The sequence below is a fragment of the Vespula pensylvanica genome, chromosome 21 (assembly GCF_014466175.1).
Source record: "Vespula pensylvanica isolate Volc-1 chromosome 21, ASM1446617v1, whole genome shotgun sequence".
NCBI classification, from domain to species: domain Eukaryota; kingdom Metazoa; phylum Arthropoda; class Insecta; order Hymenoptera; family Vespidae; genus Vespula; species Vespula pensylvanica.
In genome coordinates, this window is record NC_057705.1 from 1,858,891 (window position 1) to 1,886,005 (window position 27,115).

General features: G+C 35.2%; 1 protein-coding gene across 1 annotated transcript; it reads left to right on the forward strand.

Annotated features, from left to right (window-relative positions):
• The first annotated feature begins 215 nt into the window (after nucleotides 1–215).
• On the forward strand, nucleotides 216–26,697 carry LOC122636280 (cell adhesion molecule 2-like). The gene is made up of 5 exons (XM_043827333.1): nucleotides 216–433; nucleotides 14,711–14,916; nucleotides 22,566–22,794; nucleotides 23,429–23,728; nucleotides 26,444–26,697. The coding sequence occupies exons 1-5, from the start codon at nucleotides 373–375 to the stop codon at nucleotides 26,542–26,544; spliced, it is 897 nt and encodes a 298-aa protein (XP_043683268.1). The 5' UTR covers nucleotides 216–372; the 3' UTR covers nucleotides 26,545–26,697.
• The last annotated feature ends 418 nt before the right edge of the window (nucleotides 26,698–27,115 follow it).

A 27,115-nucleotide genomic window follows, 5' to 3' on the forward strand; every position in this document is an offset into this window, starting at 1 on the left:
GAAGCCCGCACATTTTGGGTGTGGATTTGGTTGCTCCGGTGTCGCGAGATTTTCAAAGATCAACAAAATTTCCTTTCTCTTTGAGGGTGAAACGGTGAATCGAAAGTTTTGTCAAAATAATTTAAAAGCTTGAATCGATCGATTGATAGATCGATCGTTCGTTCGATTGATTTGATTGATTTATTTGTTTCTCTCTTTTTTCTCTTTTTTTTTTTTCCTTTTTAATCTTCTCGTGTTACATGCTCGCGTAAAAATAGTATTCATGGTTAGAAATATGAACTTGAAATAATGGTAGAATACACGAAGAGGATAATGTGAATCGTTTTAATAAACAACACAAGTGGTAACGTTACAACACAAACTCTTTTGGAAATGGCTCTAAGATGGCAAGCCAGGCTCTCCATCGCTGCCATACTCTTCATGTGCACCGAAGGTAAATGCATCGTTTAGTTTAGATTTTATCTTCGATGTGACAGTTCATCTAATCCGTCTATTGTGATTTTGATTTTTCGTTGGGGAATATCTTCTTTCGAAAATATATTCCGCATATCGTTCGATTGAACGAATCTTCGATGATAAATATCTACCTTTTCAGAATATTATATAATATATCGTAATCGTTGTTCCGAATCAAATGCAACGATCGCTATCAAAAATTACGATAAATATCCAAACGCCGGAATATGAAATCGTATTGACGAACGAAATGAACGAAGGAGAATATAAAGAAATTATAATAAAACAAAATTAAAAATTTTAAAGATAAAAAAGATGAATAAATAAATAAATAAATAAATAAATATATAAATATATGAAAATTAAAAATAAAAGAATAGTTATAGTGTAACGTAGAAATATATTTACGAGCGTCACAATTATATCTTTACTAGGAATAACGCTTCATTATTTCATTATGCATATGATCGTCGCACTAATTATCGTGGTTGAATGCATTTCATCGTAGAAATCACGTCAATTTTCGCATCGTCGATAGAATTTCATTAAATTATACATCTATGTATGTGTATATATATAAATGTACATAAATATATATATCCTGTTTATGTATACGTAATACAACGATTGTATTACACGGTGCTCGGTTATTATTAATAAAAGCAAAATGATAATAACTAGATCGAAATAAATAAATATCCAAGATAGACAGAGAAAGAGGAAAACAGAGAGAGAGAGAGAGAGAGAGAGAGCTGGAATAGCGTCTTAGGTATAAACAGGGCAAGTAACTTCATGTTCAAACTCATCGTTCTTCATTAAAGGGAGAGCGTCTTCGAACTTAGACGATGAAGTTGTATGTAGAGACTTATGTAAAGAGTTTGCTAGAGAGAGAGAGAGAGAGAGAGAGAGAGAGAGAAAGAGAGATGGTAGTATCTAACGCAGGGAAACTAACCAATCGGATAGTCAGAGTCTAGATAATTTTACGTTGTTGGTCCATCCAAGTGAATAATTCAATATCCTCCAAAACAACACGCAAGCCACGCGTTATATATAAACGGAAAGTTATTCGATCGAAGCCACGGTATTGGGCGATAAAACGGCATAGTTAATGGAATTACAAACGTTGTATGTGCCCGTTCGCGATCGAGCTCTATGCACGTATACGCGTACAACGATGCAACTTCGGCTCTTGCATTATTCATAAGTCTATCCGATCAAGCGGTACGCGTGGAAAAGAAAAAAAAAGAAAATAAATTGAAAGAGAGAGAGAGAGAGAGAGAGAGAGAGAGAGAGAGAGAGAGAGAGAGAGAGAGAGAGAGAGAGAGAGAGAGAGAGAGAGAGAGAGAGAGAGAGAGAGAGCGACAGAGAAAGAGAAAGAAAGAGAGATAGGAGAAAGAAAAAGAGAGAAAGAGACAGAGAGAAAAAAAGGAAAAGAAATTAACAGGAAGAAACGAAGAAAGTCTTTAACTTCGTCCTAGCTATCATTAACCCAGCCAATCACCCATCGCTATATATACTCAACAACCCACCCACTCTCCTCCTAGCCTCGTCCTTGCTAGTTCTTTTAAATCGCAAAATCTCTTTTAGAAATCCGGCTTAGAACATTGTACAGATTTCAAAGGATTCGAACAAACAAGTTGAAATTAAATTCGATGGTAGGTACAAGAGAAGGTTGAGGCATGGCGGTGATGGTGATGGTAGCAGCGGTGTAAAAAGTAACGTATAGGGGTGAATGTTTCGCGTGTAACCGGCACAGTTTTACACACCACCACCCCAGTCAGAACCCTTCTCTCACCCCCTTCTACCTTTGTCCCACGAAAACGAACAACTTTCGCAATTTCATTCGACGAGGCGCGAATTGTTCGACTCGCCATGTTCGCGGGACCACGAAACTTCGAAACGGACAAATTAAACGGTCGTGCCATCGCCATCGAGAGGTGGCACCACTCGCGGTGACGTTGGTGGCGAACCACGAGACGATATCGTGCCGAATTCACGTCGAATATCGCACGAAAGAAAGAGAGAAAGAGAGAGAATAGAAACTATCACAAAGTTCAACAATTAAAAGGAAGAATTATTCTTGATCAAAGGAATGTAAGAAAATCTAATCTGAATGAGACCTTTCGTTTTTTCGTTTACGCTTTCGATAATTATAAATAACGAAAAATAAAATTAAATAAAGAAAAAGAGCCAGAGAAAATTATCTTTCTAAAATTATCTGTCTAAAGTTACGAATGGAATGTTTTCTTTTTTCTTTTTTTCTCTTTCCCTTTCTTTCTCTTTCTGTTTTTAAAGTATACGATCGTAGAGACCGATAAGATACAGGTCTAACTATAATGTAATATTTTTTTATACGTACCTACAGCCATTATATACCACGTTTTATTATTAGTATGGGTATTAATCTTTTCATCGTGTTACCGTAGAAGAAATTTTGCATCAGAATTTCTTTTATTAATACTAATATAATGAGTTCGCGCTATTTACTAGGATTATTTCCGAGGTTATCGTAAACGATCAAAAGTGATGGAACTATGTTGTCGTAGTAGTTCAATGCTATTCGCGTTGTTATTTATGATTGAGGAGTTTGATTGATGTGTTTTATGACGATTAAACGAAATAAATGTTTAAACTTCGGGATAATATTCAATTACATTACGGTAAATCAGGGATCTCGCGAAGATACATAGATCTCGCGAGAAAATTTGAAAGGGGATCTATATACATAGGTACATATATACACAAATACACACATACACACACACACACACACATATATATATATAACGGAAAAGCGCTAACGTCGTCGTACGAAAGTTTAAGTAAGTAGGTTAAACTGAGAAACGATCGATCCGTTCTGTCGTTGTCCGTTATCGGTCTCTCTATATTCCTAAGGCGTTCTGAAACGCAGCCAAAACGTCATCCATGTTTCGATATACCTATACTATCGATGATGTAGCTCTTATAAATTTTGCTTTTTACGATGTTCCGTACGTACATTGAAATCTATGATGAAAAGACTACTTGTATTAGAATTCGTTCACGCAAAAATCATATTTATCATAGGATTAGTGAAAAATCATAGGCGTATCATTGGACGAAACGGTCAATGAACTGTTAACTAGTTAAAAACTAATCAAATATTCAACGTGTGCGTGCAGCTTATCGAGGAACGATCGTTGAAGAATTTCACGACTTTAACCGAGCGAAAGTCAACCCGCCAAGTGTTACAACCTGTTTTCTTTGAAAGCGTTAAGGCTCGAGGAAAAATGATTTGCATACAAAACGCGTGGTTTGCTGGGCGAACAAAGTATGTACGGAACCGTGAACTGAAGTGCTTTTGTTAGAATGCGGAAGGAAAAGGGAGGTGAAAGAAGGAGGAAGAGGGGGAAGAGGAAAGAGAGATTAGAAGAAGTTTGACTTCAAAGATTATCCTGATCGCCTTATTTTTTTTTTTTCAATGAATCTAAAAAAAAAAAAAAGAACAATCTTCTCGATGGACTCTTGTTATCGTTTTTTTCATTTTGTTAATACGAAATCGTATCTTGAAACGATTTGTATTTTGAAAGAAAATAGAAATGAAATAATCGACGTGTGTTTTAACAATATGACGTGTTTATTCTTCTTCTTCTTCTTCTTTTTCTTCTTTTCCCCATGACACGTTATCCCGTGGACAAGTTCGTGAAATTAAGCCGAGTAATTTCATGCTTGTGAAAATGGTTCTCTCTCTCTCTCTCTCTCTCTCTCTGTCTTTTTGTCTTTCTCTAAAATAATCCTTCCTTCGTGAAAATTGCAGAGGATGCCTTCGTTATATCAAATATCCCTCCTTCTCATTTGGATTTTCATCGTCCTCAGATAAATTCCAATATTTCTAACATGTTATCGTCATTCCTACGACGAACTTCTTGAATGAATTCAAAATATATTTCCAAGGATTTCTTAATCAATCGGATTATTTAACGTCTCTCGTTCGAATTCGTTTTATTCAATTTCATTTATTTTATTTCATAGTTCAACGAATAGAGATACAATCGATCCTTCTTTCATTGATATTTTTATTTGAATATTCAACTCGCAACTCGATCGAATGTCATAGAGTTTCTGGTCGTTAGGAAAAGCAAATAAAAGTTGCAAAAGTCTCGCGATGGAAATAACGTATAGCATTTCCAAGTAACGACGTAATCGATAGACAACCCGTTGGGATCCGACGATTTAAAAAAGGAAAGAGGAAAGACGAGTAAATGCTTATCCCCTTCACCTCCCCCCCTTTTACCTTCATCCTTCACTCACTGACATAAGTAACTCATGAAGAAAGTCTTGTCATAAATATCAAGGATAACAAAAATAAGGAATCGTTTCTGATTAGATCGTATAACGTTCGTCACGATTAAAATTTGTGGCCGTATTTATGGCTGTATTTTAATTGCAAAAAAATGGTTTGAAAAAAGAAATAACTTCTCGTATGGTTATGGGGTGTTGTTCGAATATAAAAAATGAAATAACAATGATTAAATATGATATAACAATAGGCAATAATTTTCTAAGATAATAATTACACGTTCGTTAGAACGATACATTTGCTCCTATTAAAATTTGGATTTACTATTATACTTATCTTTATTTATCCTTTAACGAAAGAAATAATTTCCTTCGTTTGCTATTTTTAAACGTCATTATAGAGAACTATACTCGGTTTCTTATCTATGATGAAAAAAACCAAAATAATTGCATGTTCGTTCGTATTATGTCTTATCTCTAAACTTCGTCTTAGAACTGTATTCATTTCTCTATCTTTGATACGAAAAAAAAAAAAATTAATTGCAATATTTGTTATTTCTAAAGCTTCGTTATAGAACCATACATAGTTTCCTTGTTTACGACATATACATCTAAGATAACAAAAAGTAATCGCAACCTCTGTGGAAATTACATGTTATCGGTGAACTTTAATTAACAACAACAACAGTAGTTTTCCTTGATCAACGATAAATACATATATATATTTTTTTAATAAATTAATAAATTAATTGCACGTTCGTTCGTATTATTTGCTTATCTCTGAACTATCGTATTACAACGATATTCATTTTCTCTTATCGTTGATAAACAGAATCAACAGAAAGGATTCCTTTGAGAAAACAGGAGGATTAAACTTTTGGAATAAGTTTCGGGAGAGAACTCGACAATGATCGATTCGAATCGAGAACTACACTGCACATTCAATGAAACTCAAAGGAATCGTCCTAAGAATTCTCTGGTAGAAGATTAGATTTGCATTCTATCATTCTCATTGGAGTTACTCGGCTCGACGGGGTTAAACGGGAGATTATTTCAAAATGAACTCCGTGGTGGCTGGCAGGTGTTCCGCCGATCTCTCGAAACTTTCCCGCGAAACTTCGTTCCAGGAATCGTTTTAGTCCCTCGTTCCTCTTTCTCTGTTTCCCCCTTCTCTTTCTTTCCCAACCATCCCCATTGCCTACTACTCACACCTCGGCACGTTCCTCGGCACATGAAATCACACGAAGTATGACGAACCTTGAAATAACTTTCCGCAATAATAAAGCACAACGTTGAAGCGTGCATCTTCACTTTAATCTCGCGTTTCTCATTTGCCTGCCTCATAATTCGCAAGGAGAAAAAAGGGAGTAAAAGAGAAAAAAGAAAGAAAGAAAAAGAAAGGGAAAAAAAGAAGATGGAAAAAAGACTAAGGGAAAAAAAGTGTGTGTGTGTGTGTGTGTGCGTGCGAGAGAGGGAGAGAGGGAACAAAGAAAAAAAAAAAAAGAAAAGAATAGACTGTCCAGTAATTATTTTCGCATTTCTGAAAATGTCATGACTAGGATTACATCTCACAAAAAGATGCATTTACGCGCGTACACATGCACGCATATAAATCTATATATATATATATATATATATATATATATATATATATATATATATATATATATATATGGAAATGAAGAAAATTCTTCTTGAAACAGGGACTTTTTCTTAACCCCTTTCATTTTTTTCTTTTCTGTTTTCTTTCACATATTCTTTTCCCCTTCCTTTTTCTTCCTCTCTCTTCTCTTTCTTCTTCCTTCTTTTTTTTCTTTTTTTCTTTCGAAGAAAAACATCTCGGATTAAAAGTTTCGTCCGGCGTACTTGAATCTCACCTTATCTTTTGCGGGATACAATGAAACGACGACTCGAAGCGGAAGCACTCGCTCGTATACATTCCACTTTTTCGGTTAGACGAAAACGAGCATGGCCCGTAGTGTCCTCGGTCTACATTTTTGTTAGGAGGCTGGGACGGTCTGACTTTTCGGAGGACGTGCTACTTATTTAAGTAGAACAAACTTTAGTCCCGCCGGCGTCAGTTCGTTCGTTCGTTCGTTCGTTCGTTCGTTCTCTCTCTTTCTCTCTCTCTCTCTCTCTCTCTCTCTCTCTCTCTCTCTCTTGGTACAGAAGCGATAGGAACCTTTCCCCGTTCGTGTTAAGGTAGAAGAGGAAATCATTAACGGATTATTCGCGAGTCGCTTCCATGCGTGTGCGGAATTAGTTGCGAAGTTTCACGAGAGAACTTTCTCGCTATTCTCTCGATATAGTCGCACAAATATATATATATATAAGTACGCACACTTCCACATTCCACGTTCGAAAGGTTTATCTTCCAAAATCATTCTTTGTATTTTTGAAAATAAACGATCTCATGGTTCCGTAATTATTTCATATTCCGTAATTAATTTTACAAGGCTTTCGTAAGTAAATATCAGAACAAATTTGACGATGAAATTAATTAAATCCATTTTTTTTTTTTTTTATTTGAAACGCGCTTAAATATTACTTCTCATAATGTATCCAATGTTCTTTATTTCCGTTTAAAGAGCCATTATTAAATAATGAGAAACGATAAAGAGTAATTTGTTAAATATGAATGAATTAAATACGATCGAACTTAAGGGTCAAGGGAGAATAGAATAATGATAGAGGAAGTAACGTTGATTTCCATGAACGTTTTAACCAAATCCTTCGTTACCTACTTCCGGTGGATTTTCAAATACGAATTCGCACTAAATGCGAGACGTGTGTATATAATTCTGGTAGAGATACGTGAATGTACGTAACACACGCAATAGAGAAGTCGCGATCCCCGGTACAGTCGCAACCGGCTGCATTGCCTTGTTACGTGGTTGCAGTCAGCTCACAGAGGGAGGAAACATTAAGTTTCTCCGTGTTTTAATTACGAGCCACGAACGGGAGCACCCTCGACCTGGTTAAACGCAACTTGCTCGCCGCTAGTCTCCCTGTGTTTCCGTGTCATGTGACGGACCGACCGACGGATAACCTCATGGAGAATCATAAGTTTTTGTTCTACAAACTTTTTCATTGTTTACAATTTTTATTAGAAGATATAAATATCTATATACGTGTGTGTGTGTGTGTGTGTGTGTACATAGCATACATAGATATATATATGAATATATATATATAAGTATATTCTATCATTAAGTTTATCCATTCAAGTTCGACCTCCAGTAACACGTTCCAGATTTATAGGAAGGACTAAAAAAATGTCATTAATCACTCAAACTCACTTATACGGTGACACCAGACACCCTTCTTTCATACGTCCTTATTACGATAAAAGGGATAGAAACGGAGAGGAGAGTCACATGGTTAGGCTTCGAGAGACGAGAGAAATCTGACCGGGAATCATTAGATACCTTGGCAATGGCATATGTCTGTTCGATCGGTATTTTATGAGACTGGGGAATAGTTAGCTATGTTGTAATTTATTGGAAGGGAGACGAACCTATTTGTCCGTGTAAATTTCTCACTCGGACGTTGTTGTTCTTGTTGTTGTAAGATATATGGCTTACTGTTTTCTCGATAAGTCAGATCGATGAACGATTCTGAAATATAATACTTAAGCGAGACTTGAGTCGAATTGATCGATCGAAATCAGTTCGGAGAAAGCTATCCTAAAGTTAAGTAACGAAGCAACAAAAAAAAATATATATATATATAATTCTTATCGTCGAATGTATCCGACTGTTGTAAGCACGTTAACTCAACCGATAAGCTTAACTTAATGTTTGATAATTTCTCAACATGTTTCATATCTGTTCCGTGATTTACTTACATCGTTGTTATCTTAAGACTTAAAAACAACTTTCAGGTCGTATATGGTGCCTACGCATAACGATTTATTTCTGTGCAATCTTTATCGATGTGAAAGGGGAAAGAGCATTAACGTAAGCTTTCGCGGCTTGGCGAGTGTTGCAACAAGGTAACCAACCTTTGTAAAAGGGACCACACATCTGCGATGTAAGTCACGCGAGGGCCATGTGTGATTAAATTACATTACCCCTTTTTAAGAGATAAGCTCAAAATTTATCGAGCTTATTTATCTGAGACTCGAGCATTATGGTTACCTCATACACTGTTTTTTTCTTCTTCTTCTTCTTCTTTTCACTGCTCTTTCTTTCTTTCTTTCTTTCTTTTTCTCTCTCTTTCTCTTCTCTTTTTTTAAGTTAAATTTGAAGCAACGTCAACCTCTCGTGGTTGAGATGACCGACGATAGGACTTAATTGTTAGCCGAGTCTCATGTATTTTTTTTAATCAACGTTAAGTGCCCCAAGCAACTGTACAAAATTTATTCGAGGCCTGGATTCGCACGTTTTACACGTCATATAAAGTTATCACGTTTGGCTCTTTCAAACAAAGTAGTCTCCTTTGGCTTACTCGGTTTCTCGCGAAGCATTCTTATATTTCTTTCGAAGCCGCTCGTTCTAAGTCCCCAAGCAACATAAATATTCAAGACGTCGACAAGAAGGCAGAACTTTCCGTTCTAGGTAAAAGAAATTAGAACGAAATATACGATACGTCCAAAGCCATAGAATTTAGTTAAACATCTTAATAGCAGAAGTCGAACGACGATTCCCCGATGCGAATTGAATTAATATAATAAAGGAAATATAAAAATTTATTCGCAAAAGCAAACGTATATATCTCTCTCTCTCTCTCCCTTTTCTCGAAATTCATCGAATTTCCGAATAACAAAGTTATCGCTTTTTCAATATGGAGTTTTTCGGTAGGATGTGATAATATAGGTTGCTAGAGTTCCATATAGCATCGTGGTAGGACGTATTCTCATCCGTTTTCCATCAGCTACGCTTTATGGTTGGACTGCAGTAAGTGCGAGCAGCTGTTGCCGTATCCGTTGATGTTCTTATCCCAATAGTTCCGTCCGCAAGCAACCAACCAACCAAGCAAGCAAGCAAGCAAGGAAGCAAGCAAGCAAGCAAGCATTTTGCTTTTCCATCCCTTGCCAACACCGATGGTCCACTCTTGGGAACGATAAATCACGGACGCTCCATTTTCCTTGTGTAATAACGAACGTTGCAAGAAAACGATAACAATAAGTTTATCGTGTCGTAAAAGAATAATAACGTTGGGAAAGAACAAAATGCTGAAACATCTTCGAATTCTCGAAGGAAGAAAGAGAAAGAAAGAAAGAGAAAAAAGAGTTTAGAACGAATCGAGCTAAACTCACTAAGATAATTTGTATCCTCTAATCAAGTGAGTGTTCGTTTTCATGATATCTCGAACGCTTTCGTCGTTATCTTGACTATTCCTTTCTAACTTTACACGTTTTACGATCGGCTATTACGGTGGACGCAATCTCTGTTCCGTCGTCGTCGTCATCGTCGTCGTTGTCTTCGTCTTCGTCGTCGTGAACTGAACCTCACCTGTAGCAATAACGCGAAAAATCGTTGAGGGGTTGTTGGAGGATGACGGAGGAAGCAATTACCGCTGGCCGTTGCTTTAAAAGAAAAGAGTATGAAGAAGAAGAGAAAAGAAGAGAAGAAAAGGAACGAAAAGAAGAAGAAAAAAAAAGAAAAAAAAAAGAGAGAGGAGAAAAGAAGAAGTAAGGAAAGTCTAGTCTTATCGACAAATTCTCCTTCCTCTACTAGACTGGCCGAAAACGAATGACTAGCAATTTGTAGGACGAATTGGGTGTGAGACTATAAGTCAATGCTGCGAACCAGTCACAGTCTTACCTTCCTTTGCTGTTACTCCTCCGTGATTTAACTTCTTTCTCAAAAGTATCTCTTTCGTTTTGTCTTTCTCTCCCTCTCTTTCTCTTTCTCTCTTTTTTCTCTCTTTCTCCGTTCTTTCAATGGTACGACTTTTTCACGACTCTTTTTCACGAGCGAGCTAGTTCGAAATCAAAACGATGAGTGGAAACGAACCGACATCACGACTCCGTCATAAAACGCAACGAGTACGATTCGAGAATGAGAAACACTGTAGACAGGCAGTCCACCACGAAAATTTCTTTTCTTGCAAAGTGTCGACTCACGTGATCCTCCAACGATAACTCTAACGATAACTCGCTGATTATTTATTTTTCCTTTCGGATTAAAGTTCTCTTTTCTTTCTTTCCTTCTTTCCTTTTTTTTGTATTTTCTTTCTCTTCTCTTTACTGGATAATCAAGGATAGAAACATTTGTACAGTTTCTAATAATGTTTCCCTGGAAGGAAAAGAAAGGAAAAAGAAAAAAGAAAAAAAAAAAAAGGAAGAAGTCGAAGAAGAAGGAGAAGATGCAACTTCTGTTCTAATGCGCACGAGAAAAGTCCGTGTCGTTTATAAGCTCTTCCAGCTTAGTTACCTCTCTACGAAATTAATTAAAGCGAGCGAGACCGAAGTGTTTGAAATGGCAAGAAACATCATTCTCCGGTTAGACGCCACGAGAATCCTCTCGAAATCGCGACATTCCGTATAGAATATGTAAGAAAGAGAGAGAAGAAGATGGATACATAAAGATAAAATTAAAGAAAGAAAGAGAGAGAGAGAGAGAGAGAGAAAGAGAGAGAAAGAGACAGAGAGATGGACAGAAAGAGATAGATACAAAGATAGAACGTTTCCATGAAAGTAATAAGATAGGCAACATGCTCGACGAAAGGAAAGGAGGACAAAACAATAGTATATAATTATTATTAAATACATCGTCGTGAGTAAAAGGTAGTAAAAGCATTAACGTTCATAGGTGTAAGTCGTTGCTTATATCCTACCACCCTAAACCTCACACCTCTCACCCACCATTGCTACCTACCCACCCTTTCATCCATACTGCCACCCCGTTCACCACCCCTAATTCACTCTTACGAGGAAACGTAATGAGCTCTGATCTAATCTAATTCCATCCAATCTCCCTCCGGCAATAGCTACGTCCCAGAACTATTAAGGTTCGCTAAGCACCGAGGTATAGACACTTTGTACAACCGTACTTACCTACCTACCTACCTACCAACCTACCTACCTACCTACCTACCAACCTACTACTTCTCATCTTATATTGCGAAAACCTTTTTCGTTTTTATTCTTTCACAGCAACGTACCGAAAAGATGATTCCCTTTCTTATTCGGATTTTCAAAGAAAATTTTTCTCATCCGGCAAAGTCCCGAGCGTTCTATCCAAGGAGAGACGGTATGCGTGTTACGAGCTCCTTTGAGTTTTAATTTTCGTTGAACTTCCTCTTTCTTTCTTTCTTTCTTTCTTTCTTTCTTTCTTTCTATCTGTCTTTATATCTTCTCTTTCTTACTTCTTCCTTTTCTTTCATTCTTCCATTTTTTTTCTTTCTTTTTTTCTTTCTTTCTTTCTTTCTTTCTTTCATCGTTGTACGTGTCCGTTTTACTTTCTCATCCTATACCCCCACTATTTTCTCTCGACTTTCAAAGCGAACTTTGACTGAATTCTCTATCCTGAGATATTACGAAGCTTTCCATCCATATTGAATCTTTTATTACTTACCGTCACCCTTCTCGAAGGCTTATAAACTGTCTAAGTTTATGACTTCTTCGAAATTAGTAGATACATCTACCGTACTTATTTTATACACTCTACGTATATTATAAGAGATAAGAAATGAAAATATTTTATATTATATTATAATGTTGTTCTCTGATATTGTTATCTTAATATTTTATAACATTAGATCTTATCTTATTACACAAGATATATCATTATATTATCATATAAAATATTTTATGTACATATATATATATATATATATATATATATATATTCCTATTTTCAAGATCAAATTGGTGTATCATTTCGGACAAGAAATTCGAAAATAGCGAAGATGGAGCACGTTGAAGAGAGAATTCTCTCGACATCGCGTGTGGCAATTTCGTTTCATCGTAGACGATTTCGAAATATCTACATATAAACGAATACACACACACACACATACATACATATATATATATCTGTCTGCATGTAACCCGTATGCTTGATTGGAAACCGTTGGGCATTGCAATAGCCATTCAAAGGCCACGACGTTCACGGCAAGCTTTTGCCCGTAGAAACCATCTAGTAAGAGAGAGAGAGGGAGAGAGGGAGAGAGAGAGGGAGAGAGGGAGAGAGAGAGGGAGAGAGGGAGAGAGGGAGGGAGGGAGGGAGGGAGGGAGAGAGAGTTGAACACGTCAAAATACTCAACCTCAATTGATCGTCCGTCGCAATCGCTATTCCACGAACATGTACGCAAACAACAAAGTACATCTGAGTTTAATATAGTTGCATGCGATGACGAATTCGTTCTACATTAATATTCAATAAGTATAAATAAGTAAAAATTTTCTTCGATTAAATCTTAACTATGAATAACTCTTAACTCTTTCCTTTCTTTTAATACGAACGAAACGTATCAATTTGCAATGGTCGTTCTTTTTTTTTTTTTTTTTGTTTCTTTTTGTTTTCTTTTATCCATTAAAAGCGTAACGAGTCAACGATAACAAGCTTTCTCATTGAGTTAGAGTTAATTGAAAATAATGAATCAATTGAATATACAATCTCAATGATTTATTATTCTGTGGTAATAAAACTAAATGGATATTGAATATCTATTGATATTGGAAACCACTCATCCATTATGACAGATTATATTTTGTTTTCATTTGCAAATTAACAATAATGAGAAAATTTATCACTAATAAATAAACCGGTTGTTCATTTTATCCGCCATTGTGTAGATATGGTAAGGGAGGAGAAAAAGAAGAAGAAGAAGAAGAAGAAGAAGAAGAAGAAAAGAAAAGATTATATTAGCACGTGTGTAAATTTCAACGAAATCGGCTTAACCGATGAAAAGCTTTTTTCCCCGTTTAACCCGACCACTTTTTATCTCGTTAAAACTGATCTCGGATTGCGCTTTTCTGGATTTACGAGTACACCCTCCTTCTCGGTTGGCCGAGTACGGCCAAGGACGTCCGTTTTTTCTTTCTTTCATTCTTTTTTCTTCCTCTTTCCCCTTCTTTTTTGTATTTTTTTCTGTTTCTGTTTTTTTTTTGTTTTATTTTTTCTTCTAATTTTTCTTCCCCCTTTTTTTCTCTACATACATATATATATATATATATATTTCTTATCTCTTTTTTCTTTTTTTTTTCTTTTTTCTTTGTTTCCCTTTGCGGTTTATAATCGTTAAGAGAGCGAACTGCCCTCCTGGTCGAGACAGTTTTAACTATTGTACGGTATATGTTGTAGTAATGAGAGACAATTGTTCGAGGAACACAATACAAGGAAATATGCACAATGGATGCTCGTCGACGATCGTTAGTTAAGATATTCCCTCTCGTTGCCTATCCATTGCATTGTATAGGTATATGTATGTATGTGTGTGTATACATATATATATATATATATATATATATATATATGAAAAGGGAGAGAGATAGAGAGAGATTGCGTAACGAATGGTGGCAATGTAGAAGGCGGAATGGTAATTGTGAGAGGGTGGAAGAAAATAGTGTCAGGTGCGATGATGGATGAGAGGATTTGAGAGTACGAGAGAACGATGAAAGGAGAATAAAGAATAAATGAAATCGAAGGATAGGAAATCGATGTGTACGGAAGATGGAAAACGAAGGAACTAATTAGTACCTTAGAGAGTCTCATCAAAGTGTGTAACGATGTAGAAGGAGAAAAAACCTTGCTCGTCACTTTACGTAATTGTTCGATCGTGTTTCTTATTTTCTTTTTCTTTATCCTTTCTTTTCTTTTCCTATTTCTTCCTCTAATGAAAATTCTCGTTCGTCATAGTCGATCGTATTTTTACGAGAATAGGTGGCGGAGCTCTTATTATTAGGGAGAGTAATGGATATTTTTTCGTTTAAACAGTAAAAAAGTTATGATAATTATATGCATATATGTATATATATATATATATTATATGTGTGTGTGAAAGAAATTATTAATATGCATTACAGATACGTTGAGCCTGGGTGACCGCATGTTGGATAATATGGATAGAAGAACGAGTCAGAGTAATAGGGCACGTCAACAAATATTGGATAATTCCTCAGGTCTGAAACCGGATCCAAGTTTTGACTATTCGCAAAATACAAACGTGACTGCGTTGATCGGAAAAACGGCCTATCTCATTTGCCGAGTACGTAATCTCGGTGATAAAACGGTAAGGATCTTTTCGTTTGTATGGTTCCACATGTGAGATAAAATTCTCTTTCTGTACAAATATGAAAACATTCTAGTGTTAATTTCTATTTAAATCTAACAAGGGAGGAGGAGGAAAAGGCGGAGGAGAAGGAGAAGGGGGTGGGAATGGGGCGTTAGTGGGCGAAGGGTAGGATTACATGCTGATGTGATACAATAACAGGAACGTATATGCATAACAATAGAAACGTATAACACTGCTTAATCCCAGTAGAGAATTTACGGCGAATCCTCTGTGAAATTACGTGCCTGCGACGTGAAGAGACGAACACGTAGAACTCTATGCGTTACATTTTCTAATATTATCACCTTTATAAAGTCTCTGCTTATACGTGTGGATGTGTGTATATATATATACACACATACACGCGTGTGTACGCAGAATATACATAAACGAAATTATATATCTTTTTGACATGCATAGAAGAAAGTAAAAAAAAAAAAAAAAGAGAAAGAAAAAAAAGGGAAAAAGGAAAATCATCGAATCGAAGGATATAGAAAAATCTTCTTTGAAAATTGTCTATCGGTCAAACGCGCGCATTTACCTTTTGGACACCGCTAGGCATCCCTTGAATACAAGCAAATATTTTGCTTTAACGTTGAAACATGTTTGCCAGGCTTTCCACAAATTCAAAGCGGAGTGTGTGTGTTATTACCGTGAGATATAGAGCGTTCTCTTTTATCGTACGGGAGCTCTCGATTTTCGTAAAGACGTTAGGTGAAACGATTTTCAAGAAATAATCGAATCTCTTCGAGTTCGATCGAACGTTAATCGAGCTTCAGAGCAAACGGGAACTCAATTTGATCACAGTGCTATCGTTCTTGAAATTGCCCAATCAAAGGTTATGCATAGAGATTTCGAATATTAAACTTACGATTCTCTCTCCTTTTTCCTCTCTTAGTTTCTATCTACCTATCTATCTATCCATCTATTTATCTATCTATCTCTTTCTTTCTCTTTGATGGTCCCAATAATATTATCTATGCTAATAATATCATCTCTGCATACACACACACACACACACACACACACACACACACACACACATACACTCGCACACATAGATAACGATAATAAACGTTTCTATAAATGAAACATAAACGTGGACGATGCGAATTCGAAAATTATTCTCGCACTCGAAAATGATAAAATATTATACAGATCGGCACGTCGAAATTAAATTCTTCTCTAAAATTATATTAAATTTGCAATACTTATTAATTCTCATTTTTCTTTTCTTTTGCTTTCTTTTCTTTTCTTTTTTTAAATCTTCTCATAAAATACGGCTCGGTCGTAAGCCGATTATTCTTTAGTTTTTCTCCGTCTCTAATTATTCGCTAAATTACGTTTTGAAATTAAGTGCATCGTACAATACGATTAAGTACTTTCCTGTTACAATCTAACCTCTCTAGAAAGCAATTTAATTATTTCGACTGTAGTAATTGAACGACGATCACGAAACCGATTTAATCGATCGCTACTACCAGTCTATAAAACCACAAAAGCTTCTACGATCATCGATAGGTATTCGAAAATCCACTTAATTCCAATTACGTTGATACCCGCTAGAAAAAAAAAGAGAAAAAAAAAACAAAAAAAAAAAAAAAGAAAAAGAAAAAGAAAGAGAAAAAAGAGAAGAAAATTAATAAATTGACTAGTTAGGATGTTAGAATAAAATATCTAAGTGAGAATCATGTCGTATTAGATATTTAGATACATCGAATAATCTTTTATCTCTCGATTATTAGATATCATAAATAACGTCGTTTATCAATGTATTCCTTATCTCGATTAAATTCTAACTGGTAAAAGATTTTCAACTGGTAGCTCGCGAACGTTCTCTCTCTCTCTCTCTCTTTCTCTTTGTATAAGGTATAACAAGTTCTATACGATTAGTAGAAGTTTCGTTTCGCCATGCTTCCACGCACGCACCCCACAACTACATATGTATGCCGACAACACGTTTATAAGCACGGATTGTTAAAGTTAAGGTTTAACGAGGATTGCTTCGTTTCCAACACGCTGAATGTGAAATTTGTAAGATCTAACGACACGGTTGTTATATTTCTCGTATCTACCTAACTACCGTCATTATACATATATCGTACGTTTATGGAAATGAATATTAAGGTATTTCGAGCGCATAAATTTTCTCGAAATGAATTCGTTTCGAATTATCGCTCGTCACGGTGAAATACTTAAAGCCACATAGCACAGTAGTAAATTTTAGAAACGGTCTTTTATAATTAAAAAAAAAAAAAAAAAAAAAAAAAGAGGAAGAAGAGAAAGAAAGAGAAAGAGTAAAGTAGTAATTTCTAATATCGCGATAACGCTCAGACTTATCGCGTCAATTTCTAAATTTGTCGATGTTAGACGGCTGAGAAATGGAAATTCGTAATATGGCAACTGGAATCTCGCTTATCCAGACGATTCCATTGCTTCGAATACGCTTAGATCCTGAAATTTCATTTATTTATCGCCCGAATTCCAAAGGCGTACAAAGGGATATATAGCATGATCTGAGAATCGTTTTACGTATATCTCTATATCTGCATATGACGTGCATCGAGCAATTTCCAAGAAGCGATATTAGCTGCTCCTCATCTTGACGGGATGCGTATAACATCGTGAATTCGTAATCATCTTTTGTTTCTCTACTTGAGCCGCCTGAAACCTACTTACATGAACACAATAGGGTCTATACCTTTACAAATTTACAACAAGACGAAATTACTATAATTTCCGAGATTATTATTTGTTGAAGGGGAAAAAACTAGAGAGAAGAAAAAAAGAAAAGAAACGTGCAACTAGCAAAGACGTCGGTATTTATCATGAATCATTGAAACACCAACGATTATATTTATACAGCAGAGCCAGAGACGATATTAACTGTTTCTCATCTTGATAGATACGTATAAGGAAAATCTCATAAATTCCTAATCACATCTCGTTCCTCAGCTGTTTGAAACCAGTGTTTGTCGCGTGTGTGCGCGATTCGACTCTTAGAAATTTATAACGTCCTATTTAGTTACAATTTTATATATATATATATATATATAAAAAAAAAAAAGAAATCAGTAATTCATTTACCTCTAATCGATAAAGTTTTTTTTAGATTAGATTTACGAAAGAGCCATGCTGTTCAATACCTGATATTGACGAATGATTATAAACTCGTAAAATAAATTCTTGATTCGTCGTTATTTTTTTCTTTCTTTTTTTAACAACATAAAACTTATTATTAAGATATTAAAATAGAAATAGAAATCGTATCTATCGTTATAGAAATATTGAGATCGAAACGATAGAATATTCGTGACGTTACTACGGAAGAAGATATAGATATTATTTTATCTTAATTATCGATGAAATTTGAACGATTAGATTCACGAAAGAGTTTTTCGAAAACGACGAAGAAGTTTAGTCGCGATAACGATCGTCCGTCGTTGTAAAGTGAAGCTTGTGAGGTCACGTTATATGTGCCTTAAAGCAGGATACTCGAAGCTGGTATTAACGAGCAATCAGACTTCAAACGCGAACGCGATATCGATAAGGTTTGAACGTTTACACGTACGTACTATATTACATATATACATACACACATATATATACACACATATATAGATACTATATATATGTATATATGCATACATACGTACATATATTAATTACCATACGGTCGACACGGCTTATTCGCTATGCCCTTAATGAAGAGAATTCGAACGTTGGACGCGCGGAGATTTGGCACGACTCGATAAGAACCTTTTAGGATATACATAGGTATAGGGAAATGCAGGAAACCGGAATTATTATCGGTTCGTGAAAGTAGGTCGATATATTTCCGAGCGACCTTACATATCACAGCCCTTCTCCTTTAATCATTTACAGCATCGCCCTCGACGTTGAGAGCCTACCTGTACCATATATCCATATATACATAAATACATACGTACGTACGTACGTACACACACATACACACACACACACATATATATATAGCACCAATATTACAAATTAGAAAAATGTTTCGAGTCCAACGAACCGTACGAGAACGAACATACACTTCTCCGAGGACTAAATCCCGATTGAAGTTATAGAAGTAAACGTTCGTCGGAAAATACTGCCTGGGAAAATACTCGAAATATAAAGTACATTCGCTTGAGGAGCATTACAGTCGGCCGTAGAAATATTCAGACACCTTTCGAAATCGAATAATTTGTTTTTTCCCTTTTCTTTACCATTTTCTTCCTTTCCCCTTTCTTCCTTATTTCTTTTTTTCACGAAATATTATAGAAAAGATTCTCTATCCTATTGGAATAATTGCAATAAAACGAGCCTCTCCTTTGGAAAGATAAAAATGTTGAAGTCAAATAATGACTCTTGTCAAATATCCTGATGGTGGTTATTCGATTTTCCTCCAAAAAAAAAAATATATATATATATATATAAAATATCTAATATTTCTACGAATCATTGTAATTATATCATCGAGACTCTGAATGAAATTCGTCGTAATAATTGAGTAAAAGAAATTTATTGGGTATGTTATTAGAGTTTATTATATTTATATATTAGAGTTTATCTAGTTTATATATTAGTATTATTATTATTATTATTATTATTATTATTTTGATCCAAGCCAAAAATTTGCATAAAACTTTTCGAAAGCAATCGATCCGTCCATCCGTTCTCTCTTGAACTATTTTGCGACATTCTGACGACAGTATGAAGGACGTTCTCTTCCTTCTCCCTGTTCCACCCCCGTTTTCACGGTTATGTCCGCAACGAATTTCAACTATAACGTCCTGCATTCATCATTGCCAACGTATTCCCGAGCACTTTGCACAGTTCGCAATTTCTAGTGGTCTCGTCACCGAACTCGGCCTCGGTCTTCGGCCTCGCAAAGCCAACTTGGAGACCGCTAAACCGTTTCTGGAACAGAAACCGGTCCTGGTTGCCGACTCTCGAGATCGTTACGAGACATAAACTTATCTCGCGTGTAAATACGCTAAGTGGTGCCAAGTGTACTCGGCTGTGCGCAGCACCGAGTGCAAACACGAGTAGGAAAGCTCTTCGTTCTCACTGAGAAGACGTAGCTCTCGGAGATTTTTATCTTTCAACGAATCCTCATATATTTTTTTTTCTCTGTGATAATAACAAAAAAAAAAAAAAAGGAGAAATTAACAAAAAAAAAAGAAAGTAAAAATGAATATGCGTAAAAATGTATATATGTATATATGCGTGTGTATGTGTCCGTATGTATACATATATCTATCGAAGAATATTAAATAAGATCCTTTTGTAATGGCATGTAGTTATAAATTAATTACTCATTTGTTTATATTTTTTTGATTTAATCTCAATGTCTTTAATTATTCATTTTCGAAAGTTATGTTATAGTTATTAATACACGAATTATTAAGGATTATTATTTTAATAATATATATCAAACTTTTTTCTTTTCTTTTTTTTCATCATTAACAATGCTACATTTTTCAAGTTGAATCTTTCGTAATAATTTTTATAATAATTACTAGCATATATTCGAGAATCGCAAGTTATATTTAATACGATATATAGTTATATGCGTATGCATTATGAATTATTATGCTTAATTAAATTAATATAAACTATACCTTCGTTTGATCGTGTATAATAATATATTTCTTTAATATTCGAAATTCATATTTTATTACTTAATATGATTCAGTTATGTTGCTATGTAAGTTTTAGATTATATAAGTTTGTTTTTTAGACAGGACAAAAAATTGGATTACAGAGGGTTAAGGGACACTTGTATACTTTCCTTTTAAATCTTTTCTCTCCCTACAATATCCCTTATATATATATATATACACATATATACATATATACATATATACATCAAGTGAGCTTTCAAATCGATTAGGTTATACAAAAGGAAAACACAAAGAGAAATTTTCAATTTCATTAAGCGTACGCCGGTAGGTAAATATTCGTTAATCCAATCTGTCAGCAAAGAGGCCGGAATTTTTCTTCTTTTTTTTTTATATACTTAAGTAATATAAAAACACACAGCTGGTGTACGTCGATTACATCACACAAATCATGACTACGATTTTCTTAAACGCGTTCAACCGTGAAGCAATTTTCCAAGATTTTCTCGAGATCGAGATCGAGATCGAGATCGAGGTCGGGCCTATCCTTGTCTGACCTAGCCGACGGCACGACTCGTTTCACTAGATCGAACGAGGGGAAAGAACAATACTATTTCAAGGGTAGATGGTAAGAAAGTATCAAAGGGGAAAAAGAAATTGAAAGTAGGCGGTAGGATCGTTTTCCTCAATAATCATCGTGGAATCTTTTTTTATTCGTTTCTTAAAGCGAACAAAAAGGTAGACGAACTTCATTCCCCCCTTTTTTTTTGTGTGTGTTTCTTCCTCTTTTCTTTTATCCTTCTTTATTTCACGATTATTTTAATCGTAATACATATTGTACGTATGACCTCGAATAAAAAGTCAGAGAAGATAATTTTTTATTTCACGATTGTCATACATTGTAAATTTATACAGATGCATACACATACGTATAGAAATATATAGATGGATATATCGTAGCTTAAAGAGAAAACCGACCTCTGATAAAAAGGCAAACGTATTTCTTTTCTTTCTCTTTTTTTATAAATATATATATATATATATATATATATATATATTTTATGATTGCCTTACGTTGTAAATAAATATATATACAAATATACGTAGTAGATATATGTTATATTTATTTAGTTCTTTTTTTTTTTTTTTTAAACAAGAGCCGAAGGAAAATTGCATAAGGTTTTTTATTTCACAATTGCCTTACATAGTAAATATATAGAGATATTTATCTGTATGTACATAGTAGACATTATATACATATATATATGTATCTATATATGCAAGTATTCGAAGCGAAACATAGCGTAGAATCGACAAGTTTGCAGTTTACGAAAGTTGCGAGGGATACGAGGAACTTTCAGTTTTTACAGATCGAGAGGGCTTTCGACTTTTGCTATAGCCCGGAAATGGGTAAATCTCTCTCGTTTTCGGTCCACCCTACCGTTTGAAAATCTCACTAAACTCGAACGATGTACCAATGTGGATGCCATTTCCCTGGGTAGTAAAGTTGCTCCTATCATACTACTTTCTCATAGTCGTCAAAAACGAGTAGTCTAAAGCAAATGTATATTTAGGAGCCGGCTAAAATAGTCGAGAGAAAAACGAACACCGAATATTATTTATTTCCTTTGAGAGAATCATGTTTCACGATTAATACTTTCTACAACTTTTTCCATAGCAATAACTATTTAGTATACCTCTTAAAGAAGAATAAATTAACTGGAATATTAGGAATATACTTCCCTCTGCTTTACTCCCTCATTACTCCCTCGTTATTTATATTATCACTTACATATTTACGTACTTACACAGGTATATAATAACAGATATTTGTACGTCATCGATATCTCTCATTTCTATTTTTGTATTCGCAAAATATCGGTACTCTCTTTTCTTTTTATTCTCTCTTTCTTCTTTCTTTTTTTAATTTATCCGTTTATTTTTTTCCTTCTTCTTCTTCATTTCTCTGCTAAGGTATCCTGGGTGAGACACAGAGACATACACATTCTGACGGCCGGAACATATACGTATACGAGCGATCAACGATTTCAAGCGCTATACCAAAAGACACCAATTTCAAACAGCGAATGGTCGGAATGGTCACTTTGCATAAAATGGGCGCAGGAGAGAGATCAAGGAATCTACGAGTGTCAGATATCTACCATCCCCGTTAAATCTCAACACTTTCAATTGAACGTCGTTGGTAAGTATCTTTTCGTATTCAGCGAAAAAAAAAACACTATGAAAAAAAGAACAAGCGACAACAAACAAATAAACAAATAAACAAACAAGCAGACAAAAAAGAAAAAGAAAGCAAACAAAAAAGGATAATAAGAAAAAAAGAAGAAAAAAAAAAAGAGGGATATGATTTCAATGTAGCAAGTTTAAAAGGTGAAAAGTAGCACGCTCGATACTTGCTACATTCTCTCAATTACAGAAGCTTCAGCTCGCTACCTTTCTACGGGATTACGATCCTACTTAGAAAGCTCACTCATCTCTCCTTCTCTCTCTCTCTCTCTCTCTCTATCTCAGCTCGCTTTTAGCTCGTTCAAGGGTATCACCCTTTCTCTCTTTCTCTCGAGCGGTTTTTCTCGACTAGAAAGAGCTTTTCGAGGGCACGCGTCTCCGTATTTATCCGAGGAAACGACGATAGCGGATAAGAGCCGTTGAAAAAGAGAGAGAGAGAGAGAGAGAGAGAGAAGAAAAAAAACAGAAAAAAGAACAGAAAAAAGAGCGAGAGAAAGAGAAAGAGATAGAGAGAGAGAGAGAAAATAACTAGGAGACGAGACGTAATGGATAAGAGAAAGAGAGTAAAAGAAAATCCTTTTTTATCGCAGTACCTACAGCGACGATACTAGGTGGGCCAGAAATGTACGTCGGTGCAGGAAGTACGATAAACCTGACGTGCGTCATACACTTCAGCTCTGAGCCACCGGCCTACATCTTCTGGTACTACAATGACAACGTCCTCAGCTACGACAGTCCCAGGGGCGGTATTTCGGTGATAACCGAAAAGGGTGGCGACATCACAACCTCCTGGCTTCTCATCCAAGCTGCACAACCCTCGGACTCAGGGGAATACAGCTGCAAACCCAGCAATGCCAATACGGCCTCCGTTAAGGTTCACGTGCTCCATGGTAAGTGTTTACGACGTAACGCGGCTCCATCTATCGTAGCGATTTGATTCTCCTGAGACTTCATTGAGAATAAGAAGAAGAGGAAGAATCGAAGGTGAAGTGGAGTAAAGGACAGTATTATCTAGCAACGTGACCGCGATTCGCCCTAGGGACATTTATTTCGTCCGGAGTACATGGTTACTCTGTAAGGGTTTCTCTTCCTTTCTGTCTGTCTCTCTCTTGCTCTCTCTCTCTCTTTCTCTACCTCTTTCTCTCTATATATATATATATCTATATATATCTCTTCCCTTCTCACTTTCTTTCTCTCTCGATTATTGGAACAACAGAGACAACTAGATATTCGACAGAAAGAGATCCTCCCTTTTCCTTTATATTCTCTTTTGAAAAAGATTCGGATAAGAAGTGAAAACTAGCGACAGGATAGCATGCCAAATCGATTTGGCAGGCTTTATACTTTGAACTACCGGAAAGAGTGCAAAGATGGATAGAGACTACACTCTCGACTGAATTTTATCGCGTTAGACCGATCGTCAAAATTTCTTTCTTTCTTCTTTTTTTTCTTTTTTTATTTCCTCGTTTCTTTTTCTTTTTCTTTTCTTTTTTTTTATACGTCGTCATCCCTGACGCCAAAGGTCGCGTCGAAACGTAAACGTTATTATACTATCGAGAAATAATAAAAAAGAAAAAGATATTTGATAACGTTGATTTCATTTCGTCGATAGTTAATTTTAGAAAGAGATATTTTCTTTAAAGTGCCAGCACGTAGCGTTCGATTATTTCAGTCAATTCTAATTTCCTTATTTTTATCGTTAGTTATAAAAGTTTAATCGACGACCGTCTATCCGCGGTCCGAACGAAACTCTTTTCTTATCATCGATTAAGAATCTTTTTACGAGGCTTAAGTACTCTAACTCTTTCGAATCCATTTCGTTTTTACGAGATTCTTAGGCCGCGCCATTCGTATTTGCGAATCTTCATCGACGAGATTCTTTCAACTACTAAGATAATCTTCTTTCGTATATCCGAGATACTTTCTAAGAATAAAACGATAATAGGATGTTCGATATATAAAGTGAAAATTCTCTTTTAAATATTTAAGCAAGAGTATCTTAAAAGTGTTTAACTCCGATGTCGGTAAAATTAAAAAGACGATTAAAGAGAGATAGAGAGATAGACAGAGATCGAGAAAGAGAGAGAGAGAGAGAGAGAGAGAGAGAGAAAGAGAGAATAAAATGAACAATTATTATTATTATTATTTGATACTCTTTCAATTTATACGAATTAAAATTATTTCCACTTTAGAAACCTTCGATTAAATCTTTTTCGTTTGTAAATAATTTTTTGTTTTCGATGTCTCCGAAATAGTATAATATGAAAGAAAATGAAAGGAATGATAAAGAAGGAACGAGACCAAACGGATTTATAGTTTTGAGAGTATAGTTTCCTTCGGTTTACGAGATCAGAAAATTGTACGAGTTTTCGATGTGGATGTGTTCACCAATGTGAATGTGTATCACATGTATATACATACATACATACATACATACATTCATACATACGTACATACACATTGGTAACTATGCGTGACACAGAAGCGAACGCGAGGAAATTGCTTTTCCATTCCTTTCATAAAACAGCAGAGACACGAGCAGCCAGAGCACGATGGCTCGAATATGGTAGGTAGAAAGGTACTAGAAATATGCCGGACCTAAGGGGTCACACGATCTCAACACCCTTTTAAAACTTTGATGCCTAAGGAGATGAGGTAGGAAAGTTTTCATCCAGAGAAAAGTATATAGGTAAAAGGAAAATAAAGGTAAACGAATGGATAGCCCAACTATTTGAAAGTTTTTATTAACTTCGAAACGAAATATTCGATTTAATCGTTACCCATAAAGATAACGCATTAGCCAAAGAATATATTAGGTGCAACCGGTAATAATATCCTTTTCTAAAGTTTTCTTTCGCGCTAAGTTATAAGCTGTGTATTAAACGGAAAATGAGTATTATATTAGACTTATTTTTCTTTCATAGGAGAGTAAAAAAATAAAAGAAAAAAAAAAAAAAGAAAAAAAAACTTCATTGAAATCGATATTCGTACGATATATGGTTTATGACAGGTTTGTTATTGATTTTTTTTTTGTGGTGCATAAAAAGAAAAACAAAGGGAAAAAAATCAAATTTATTAGAGTCATCATTTGTATAGCAGAACGTCGATTTAATATCTTCGTGTGAGATATGAATTAAATAGTCTATGATATTCGTAACTGACAAAGGGAAAGAAAATAAATTTTGTAGAGTCATATTTGTGCATGTAGTCGAATATCAATTCGATTAATATCTTTTCATGAAAAATGAGACGTTTTTATTAAATTATTATAGATTTTTTTGAGAACCGAAGAGAAAAAAAAAATATTAATTAATACGGCGTGAGTCAAAAGTTTTCTAGGTGATTTAAAAAAAAAAGAAAGAAAGAAAAAAGGAAGAATAGAAAAAAGAGGAAAAGAACGAAGAAGAAGAAGAAGAAGAAGAAGAAGAAGAAGAAGAAGAAAAAGAAAAGATCAATTACTCCTTTTCGAGAACTTTCGAGTTAATTTTATTCAGATTATGAAACTATACTATATCCAAGAACTTTTGGCCCAGCTAAGAACTTTTGGCTATCGCACCGAGTATTATCATACAGTAGATAACAGTAGATATAATTTCTTATTACAGGCGAACGACCGGAGGCAATGCAAACCGGAACAGCGGGACCCACTCTATCTTCGAGCTGTCTTTTGGTGTCTCTCATCATTTTGTACATATCCTCGAAGTAAACGAATTTAAGTAACTTTAACGAATGTCGCTGCAAATGTCGTCGTTTTTTAGATCGAGTTACGAATCCATCGAGGTACATTTTCCTTTTGAAAAATAGTTCTCGATCGACTAAAATCGAATAAATCGTTTCTTATGAATTAAGAGAGAAAAAACAAAATAGAACGACATTTCCGCGTTTTTATTTAGAAATCCTTAGACAATCGGTCGAAACCGTACACGATTGATCTATCGATCGATCGATCAATCAGGAAGAGTATAAGAGTGGATCCTAATAATAAAATATTAGGAAATCGTGACCGTGAAATTTTGTCGTGTCACGGACAGTTAAGTTTGGAGGAAATGGTTCGATAACCCGGATAATCCTCACGAAGAAAGTAACCGATTGCGAGAGGAAACGTTTAAGCGTTGAGAGACGATCGTCTTAAAGTTTTTTTCCCTTCTTTTCTTCTTTTCTTTTTCCCCTTTTCTCCTCTTTCTTCCTCTTTTTTTTCTCTGTCTTTTTCTTTTCTCTTTCCTTACAACCGATCGAAGTCTCTTAGAAATGCGTACAGCGAATCGTGACGGTGCAAA

Coding starts and splice junctions, on each gene's coding strand:
- LOC122636280 (XM_043827333.1), top strand. CDS start 373: ATGGCTCTAAGATGGCAAGCCAGGCTCTCCATCGCTGCCATACTCTTC. Junction 22,795..23,428: donor CTTTCAATTGAACGTCGTTG/GTAAGTATCTTT, acceptor TTTTTATCGCAG/TACCTACAGCGACGATACTA. Junction 23,729..26,443: donor TAAGGTTCACGTGCTCCATG/GTAAGTGTTTAC, acceptor TTCTTATTACAG/GCGAACGACCGGAGGCAATG.